Source organism: Elaeis guineensis, chromosome 1 (genome assembly GCF_000442705.2).
Source record: "Elaeis guineensis isolate ETL-2024a chromosome 1, EG11, whole genome shotgun sequence".
NCBI classification, from domain to species: Eukaryota; Viridiplantae; Streptophyta; class Magnoliopsida; order Arecales; family Arecaceae; genus Elaeis; species Elaeis guineensis.
In genome coordinates, this window is record NC_025993.2 from 147,405,513 (window position 1) to 147,414,793 (window position 9,281).

General features: G+C 35.5%; 1 protein-coding gene across 2 annotated transcripts; it reads right to left on the reverse strand.

Moving 5' to 3' along the window:
- Positions 1-636: 636 nt before the first annotated feature.
- LOC105061264 (outer envelope pore protein 16-3, chloroplastic/mitochondrial) lies at positions 637-6,897 on the reverse strand. 2 transcript variants are annotated; one of them, XM_010945266.4, is made up of 3 exons: positions 6,733-6,897; positions 5,932-6,272; positions 637-988 (listed from the first exon to the last, which is right to left on the reverse strand). In XM_010945266.4, the coding sequence occupies exons 2-3, from the start codon at positions 6,260-6,262 to the stop codon at positions 840-842; spliced, it is 480 nt and encodes a 159-aa protein (XP_010943568.1). In that variant the 5' UTR covers positions 6,263-6,272; positions 6,733-6,897; the 3' UTR covers positions 637-839. The 2 variants fall into 2 exon arrangements, with proteins under 2 accessions (XP_010943568.1, XP_010943569.1); XM_010945267.4 differs by having other exon boundaries at positions 5,932-6,269; positions 6,733-6,896.
- Between the last annotated feature and the right edge of the window lie 2,384 nt (positions 6,898-9,281).

The window sequence follows — 9,281 nt, forward strand, 5'->3', positions numbered from 1 at the left end:
ATGACATGAACATCCACCAATGCGTAACATAACGACATGGAGTATCGAGAATAACTTCCCTCCAATATATTTGATTTATTGCATTTGAATCTTACAAGCATGGCTTCCTGCCAGAAACATGAGGCTTCTTGAGGAGGTACTGCCATCAATCTCATCATTTCCAAATAGCAGACCCGCAATCTACATGTTCCAAATATGCTCACCCCATAAAATAGTCAAGTGGTTTAATCTTAAATTCTGCAGTTTTCAATGAAACATGATGCCCCACGCGGCCACATCAAAGTTCCAACGAAAACCACGACACCAGGTCACCAATTGATAGATGAACTGGAATATGGTTTGCACCTCACATTGAATGAAAGATTTGCAGAAGCAGTGCGGGCAACAGAACTCCAAACGAACACAAGAACTCTTTTCACCTGATCCAATTGTTATTTTGAACTTTAAGCTGGTTACATGAACTTTCTGATATGATACGCATAAATCACGCGTTCATATTCCAATAGCTTATTCATTGCTTAGATTAGTTTTAGGTAACCAAACGATGCTGATCACCAAATATGACCAGGCAGAGCCTACGCTCTCCTGCAACCATCACTGGAATAACAAACTGAATTGATTTACACGCTTTCATCATCATAACAAACCAAAAGAAAACCAAGATTTATTTCCATATTTTGTCTCATCATGGTTTCTGAAAACAGTAAATAGATTGCCAACAACAAATATGAGCACTGCAAGTCTTCAGATGCTCATCTCATGAAACATATCAAAGGAGAATGCTGAAGACCCATCATAGCCGAGGTCGTTAAAAGAGTCAGAGCTCATTTTGGAAGAAATTAAGTCCCGACAGAAGGCCTTTTCTCAGTGGTGTAAGGGTAGTATTCTTTACCAGTATCCATTCTTGTTGTCCGACCCCCAATGTCCAGCACAGCCGAAGTGAAAGCCAGACAAGAACCTGCAGAGATAGCTGTTTGAATGCTCCTCCCTGTAGATTGACCAAATTAAAAAAGATAGAAAATAATGAAGGCAATAGAAGCTTATTCGTCTCATTAGATGGGAAAAAAAATCATGAAATGGGAGAACCATGAACAGTAATAAGATAAATTCAATGCATCATTAAAGAAAAAAAACCTTGCAAATGTAGAAATTAACTCATTTGTACTCAAAAAGAATAACGGAAAACAGACAGAGAATTCAATTCCTGTTTAAAGCAGTTCCATTTCAGAAACAGATCCGAGCCAAAGGATAAGAGTGGCAAGTTCTTTCAAATGCAAAACCTACAAAACTATTCCAAACCTTTAAAGAATAATGGCAGTCCTATTTGAGAATAAGATCCTTGCATTACAGAATCATGCAAGTTCTAATTTCTAAGCATTCCAAGATGCTTGTGAAGTCTCAAATGCCATACAACTACCGCTTCCAAGCCTGTAAATAAAAGTTTAACTGATCCATGTTCCTTTCTACTCCCCCAGCCGAAATCATACATACTATTACCAGTCAAATCACCCATCAGATATAATGCTACATTATGGAAATGCTCCATGGGGTCTCATTCTTGTATTCTCAAGGCACCATTTACTCGCTGTTGGATATAAACATTCACTCCTCTTTCCAACTGCTTGTGCAACTATAATCAAATACCAGATAGCTGTCATTACTCTTCATGTATGAAATTTCACTTGAAAGCTAGAATGAAAAAGTATTATATAAATCCATAAGCCACTGAAAACTCAGTCCACAATCCGACCATCTAAAGGAGACAATTTGTCACGTCTGTACTCAGATAACGATTTATGTTTTAGGGCTTGTTCAGCAACACTTTTATTTCTTCTTTTCTATTTTTAAAAGTAAAATCACAAAAACAGAGACAAAAACATGTTTGATACCGTCATTTTTATTTCCTATTTTCAAATCACTTTAATTATTGCTAGAAAAAAATGAAAGTAAGAAATCTTACTTTTTTTTTTGGTAAAGAAGAAATTCTTAGTTTCAATATTTTCAAAAATAAAAAAAAAAGTATATTTTTTACTACCACCATCAACGCAGTCTTAACTGCCGCTACGCCGCCTGGACTACCATTGTCACCGTCATCACCATCGTCGAGATATCACCATTGCCATTGTCACCACCTCTGTAGTTAGCGCCTCCACAACCATCGCTGCCAATGCCACCGCCATCACTGCCTCCATCACCATCATCATCACCTCCACCTCGTCATTGCTACCTCGCTACTCCTACCATCACCGCCGCTGCCACTACCATTGCCTCCACCGCACTACCGCCACCATCAATGGCAACTCTACTATACCGCTAGTAGACCTGCCGCCAACATCTCCACTACCTCCGTTGCAACTATCACCATTTCCACCACCATTAGCATGTTTGTTTTTAAAAAATAATTGACCACACCAAACATGTTGATATTTTAAATAGAAACAGAATGTCTTTTTTTAATTTTTGGAAATAGAAAAATGAAAATTATGCCAAATGGCACCTCACTGACAATAATTTATTTTAAAACCTATTTTAACAAGAAAATAGGTCCAGTTAGATGGAAAGATTTCATCAGCAGGAAAGATGCAAGCACTTCTAGGAAGGTTTGAATGGGTTAGATATACTCTAGATCTAGTCATTGATAGGAACAAATAATGACAGACTTGATAACACTAAGCAAATAGGATACACACTGTTGTTTCTTGATTATGGTTCTTAATACAAAGAACAGCAAACGTCAGTGCACCTAATCTGAAGAGTGTTAAATTAAAAGCTTGTGGTAATTACAAGCCACAGTGTAATGCAAAGTATTTTAAAACAATTCAAGCTTTTTTATGTGATAACAAATTAATGCTTTGTGAATCAAATTTGTTATGAAACTTACAAAAACTAGCAACATTCAAAACAGTTTAGAGAGGTTGACAATTAATCATAAACCCTGTGTCATTCATGAGAAAGAACAAATTTACATAAAGATTAAAGAATATGAATCTTGCATCCTTTTAAGTAAACAATTACTACATTTTAAAGTTTACATTAAGCTGTTTGATAGGGACGAGTACATTGGATATTATTTTAAACAAACTTGTTGATAAGATAGAAGTTCATGATTCAAGACTGAGTAGCATAGGTAAATATACAATTATGCACTAACTAGCTAAGTTACGTAGAATCATGCATGACTATCATCAATTAACAAGTTGAGGCCTGACATTAATTAGCATACCTATTACTCCATGGAAGCAGCCACCAACACATACTAAATGGAAAACATGGAAGAAGTACAAGTTGCAATAATGGGTCACGTGAATGATGCACAATCATTAGACATTCAGGATGAAGTGGACTAACAGAGTGCCCTACAAGCACTAGAAAAACAAATCGGAGACTGTAGGATAGTCTAGCTCAAATCTCATCCACCATGCTGCACCTTAAATGAGGTGCAAGCTAGTCCAAAACCAAACTACTTGTATTTTCACTAGATGCAGAAGAAGCCTAGTATTATTTGGAACAGGCCATAAAGACACAAGAATAACTTAATATAGCTGGGTTCATTGACAATGAAACAGAGTAACATGGTAAGCTTCATAGCTACTAAGTTTCTCAAAGACTTGAAGTCCTCTTTTTCCCCCCGACTGAAGGGAGAAGTCCTCAAGTTTAAGGTTAAACAACAGAAGCAGCCAAGATTTATGACAAGATGGGACAAGCATAAGGATGAGAGAAGTAAAGTTGATCTACTTCAGAGTAAGATTTTGAAGTGTGAGTTATATGAATGAAGATGAAGCACTCTGATACCAAGAATAATCTCAGCATTGACAAATCAATGTGGAGCCAATCTTATAGATCCTCCAGCAAAGCTATTGGTAACAAGTGATTAAAACAATACTAACAGTGAGAACAGGAATTTAAGAAACTTAACACTGGGCATACTTAAGCAATTGATACAGAAAGTTCAGTGACCAAATTATTACATTATAATCACCAAAGTGCCTATAATGGAACTATAACTAGAAAAGAAACAACTCCACCTTCTGAAAAGGTTTGATGGTTCTCAGCAACAATAGGAATATATCCAAGTTCAGTGCTAAGCCGACACTTTGTTACTTGTCATACATGCATAGGTTGTTGATTCTCAATAAAAGATTTCTTACCTTACCTTATTTGTAGGTGATGATGAACAGAAAGACGAGAGGAAATTTAAAACTAGTTCATCAAAAGCAAGAAACGCTATTCATTGCGGGATATACACATGAGGAAAGAATGCACACATACTTAAGAAGATACAGTAAGCTTTTTTTAATAGAAAAAAGGCCATATCTTGCTATGTTGGTTATATCAGTAAAAACGTTTGGAATATGGATGAAGATGTTTCAGCAAGGATAAAGTTTAAGTAAATGGAGTAGTTATCCTCCTATAAATTGGTATGTAATAACACCAGGATATCATAAAGAACTAAGGTACATTGAAATGGGTTGTTGCAATATGGATCTGTGTGTCTATGCCTCAGACAAGACAGGCACAACGGATTTTTGGTTACAGTAGGAAGCCTAGCATTAAATATAAGTATGATAAAATATTTGAGATTTACAAGTAGAAGATAATGAAGTCATTTTTGATATTATTTTGGTCATATGTACCATAGGCAAAAGATGGCAATGATGAAAATGCACCAAATACCAACATTTCAAGTCAAAGGTTTGTAAAAAGACAGAAAAGGGGAAACATACAACTTGGATAGAAGAGGTAAAAAGGAATTTGATGTCACTTTCATTTCACAAGTTTGGTCCTCAAAACCAACGTCCAAAAACCAGTACCGAGAAATGCACTGGTACATTACTGGTTTGGTATAACATGGTCGATGTGGTACAATATGCACCTTGTACCAAGACAAGCTCCCAACGTTTTTTATTGCTCCCAGCCACAGTATCCAATAAAATGGTATGGGATGGCTTCACTCAGTCCAAACCGTTATGAACTGGTTCAGCTCATATACAAACCAAACCTCAACACTGTTCTAGTACCTTATTGGTACAGTACAATACAATCGGTAGAGGATGGTATGGCAAACCTTATTAAAAGCCATTGTTAAAAAGTTGTTTCTAATTTATGTGATGTCTAATTTCCTAGAAATTTATGAACACTTAAGGAAGAATATATGAAAACAAGAGAAACAAACATATATTTATAAGAAATTTGAAAGCATATTTTTAACATATTATATAACCTCTCTTACAACTGGCTACATCTTGTAATTGCCTATCTAATATTTTTCTTGGTTGAGGGTTGAAAATCTGTACCTCCTTGCAAAATCCAGCATCATAAGTTTGAATCAAATGATCAACACTAAAAACCTGTCAGCGTAATGAAACTTGAGAAGCTAGGAATATGAAAAGTGGCATTCATTTTCCAAAATACTTGGAGAGAGTGACATTCATTTTATAGGGAAACATAACTAACGAGTAAACAAGGTGAACATGGTGATTCAATGCAGAGATGAAGGATCACCAAAGCATCGCCAAAGTGGATAAAAAAATGAAAATTTTCCTGGTAAGATAACATACATGTCATGATGGATTAGCTTCGCATTTTCACAACTCTAATACCTTGATTTAGGATCCAAATTGCTCATAGTAATTGGTTCACATGCACAAACATGTAAGTAAAAGAACATAAGAAATTATCAACTATATATGAATGCTTCCCAGCCAACTCCTACTGTGCAAATATAAAAATGATAGGATTGTAAACTATTTTTAGATCAAAGTCACGATAATGAACTCAGTTGACTATCAAAGTATATGAAGTCACATACCCTTATTGGCATAAGTCCCTTCTCAATAACCACTTTCTGACAATTAAAGTGCTATTCCTCTATAAGAAACGCAAGTTTAAATTTCATATTGCAATAAAATTAATAGGCTACAACTATAATACCTTTAAGCCCATAAACAGATGCTCCAGCAACAAAAGCACCGACTGCACCATTAATAAAATCCCTCTTCATCCTTTGCTTCTGCACCAACTGCTCCACACCAATGTAGAGCCCTCCAATGGCAGCAAAAGTAAGCCCGTAGTTCCCACACATCTTCAACGTTCTAATTAACCCAGGGAGCGCTACGTGCCTCTCTACACGAGGCACGTCATGCCATGTAGCAACGACCGTACCCCAAAGTGCACCAGCAGCTAAACCCGTCGTCGCTCCCTTGATCGTCTTCATCACCGGCGAATCCTCGTCCTCCATGTATTTAAGCTCTGATTGATCCATTCTTGTTCTTCTAGCAATTAAATAGATAAATAAATCCTAAAATTAAGATAACCGATTGAAAGATCTAACGAAATATGAACCACCAATAACTATATCCAATCAATTTGCATACTAATACGGATAATTTCAATAAAAAGTATCATTCAAGGGCAAATGAAAACCCTAGAATTCTGAGATCACGATTCCGCTACTACTTGACATCAAGATTCGATTTTTAACGGATTGTTTAACAATAGGCCAAGCATGCAAGCGATCCGTAACACTATTTCCAATCGAAATTAAAGAAAAAGCGAAATCAAATAGGTAGAAACAGATCTAGAAAACAAAAACCGAAGCCCTAAATTTAATTCAAAAACAAGTTACTTGTTCCTCTAATGAAATCAGATAATAGACGCGAACGAATTAGGGACAAAATCAGAAAAATTCAAAGGAAATAATAAATAAATAAATGGAAGAAAAAACATTGATACCTAAGGAGGCCGAAATGCTACTTGGGTTGCTCGCGCGGTGGTGAGCTCGCTCTCAGCTATTATTCTTCACTCCCCACAGGGCCGTCGTAAGGCAAAAGGGGAAAATGTTATTTACCAAAATGCCCCGATTATTTTCATCTTGATCAGGCGGCTGATTGGGAGAAGAAGGGTCCTTAAATTCAGGGCCATGGATGGTACATGTTGGTTCTGTGTGATTGGATCTTGGGCCTCTGGATGGATGCTTGTAGTAGTATCTTGTTGGCCCATTAAGGGTTACAGAGCCTTGTGTGGAATGTGGGCCCTTAAGCCTATTAGAATGATGGCACATAGGCTTTGCAATGGGTCGGGTCGGGTTCGGTTTGGGTTGACCCGAACCTGACCCGATATTTCAGCATTTTGATCTGAATCCGATCTGTGATCCGACGGATCAATATTTTTTTTATCCATACCCTATCCGATTGGGTATTAGATTAATTAATCAGATATCCATCCCACCTAAATGAGATTTTTTAGATGAAAATAGAAGCATTGAACAATAGCCTACTATCACTCTTTAGCCCTTGAGGTCTTAACCAAGTCTAAAAATCATAAGACTCACATTTCATACAACCAGTCTTTAGTCCTTCATTAGGCCACAAGGGGTATAAGGCCATATAAAAACATTAAAGCTTCAGTTTGGAAGTTTATTTTTTTATTCTTTAATTGATCTGGATGCACATCAATTTAATAATAACAAAACAGCTTCAATTAACAACATAGCCACCATAGTTAATATAATAACATTATACTTTAACATCTATTACCGTAATAAAACATCAAATTAGCACAGGAAATCATCATAATTTATATCCATTCAACAAAGTTAAACAACCAGATGTTCTTTAACACTTCTTGCAAATAAAAATAAACTAAAACATGCTACTTAATAATGATCCACTGGTTCTCTTCAAAAAAATAAAATACTTCTTACAAGGAAAACTTAGCCACCTCTAGCAAAGAAATAGTCAAGGAGCACCACCACCAACTAATGCACCAGTATACACATATCATCAACTTAAACAATTGACTTTTAAGTAATATTTGAAATATTTATTAATAATAGTTATTTTTAATAAGTTATTATACTTGAATCCTCAAAAACTATATCATCATTAATGTTATCAGAATCATCATCATCATTACCTACAAAAAAATAGAAATAATAAATTAGGCACTGAGATTTAAACTCTCTCAAAAAAGAAAAGAAAAGAAAAGAAAAGAAAAGAAACTTAATTGAAAGTCACATGTACTAGTTTCAAGGCTCCACAGCCAACTATGAGAATACATGATTTCATCCACAAGCTTTGAAACCATTCTACTTCGGTTTGGGCTCAACAACCTTCTACTATAGCTGAATGCAGATTCAGACGTAACAGTGGATACTAGAATGGTGTATAAATCTCTAGCTATAGCTTGTAATATTAGGTATTTAGATCCATTTAGTTTCCACCACATTAAAATATCAAAATTTGGAGCTCGAGGTATCTCATCTTCCTCTAAATAATGATCTAACTCGGTCATCTGAAGATTACTTCTCTCATGCTTTTTTCTCCTCAAAAACTGATCATATTTTGTCAATGCATCATTTTCAGGAAGCTCCGGTTGTACTGAAGTTTGATCCACATGCTGATTTATACCCGAATTGGCCTTCATTTGATACTCATTAACCAACTCATAACACAGATCATGAATTTTGTCCATTTTCTCATCATTGTTACTACCATATATCATTAGAAAATAATATTCAAGCTATGACATCTTATATCTAGGATCTAAAACAGCAGCAATGCCCATCAACACATGGATATCATTCCAATATTGATTGAATTTACCTAACATATCACGAGCTATGTTTTCAATCTTTTCAATAGGAGAAAGAGTCCATTGATTTATTGCTAATTTAACCCCACAGATCTTTGCAAAATTCAAATTAGCAGTAGGATATTTTGTGCCAGAGAAAATTTTAGTTACTTCAAAAAATATTTTTAGTCTCTCATAAACTTTCCTAGCAAACTCCCAATCATTCTCACTAGGCAAAGCAGTATACTGAGAATCCCATTGTTTCAACTAGCTAAAAACATCTTTATACATCAGAGCAATCTCAAGCATCATAAAAGTGGAATTCCACCTAGTAGGACAATCTAGAATCAATTTCCTAATAAAAGGTAGTCACAATTGTTTGACACACTCCTCAAATTTTTTCAATCTTTTAGACGATGCTGTCCAATATGTTACACTATCTCTAACTCTATCAATTTCTTTACGAATCACCTTTAATCTTTGTTTCACAATCAAATTTAGAATATATACACAATACCTTATTTGCAAGAAAGTATCAGACAATATCAAAGAACCAAGTTCAATCTATTCTTCAAAATCCCAATCATAGCATCATTAATGGTGCAATTGTCTAATGTGATAGTGGATAACTAGTTATCGACATTCCAATCCATCAAACAATCCATTAAAACATCAGTAAGAGCCTCTGCCATATGTGGACAAAGAACATA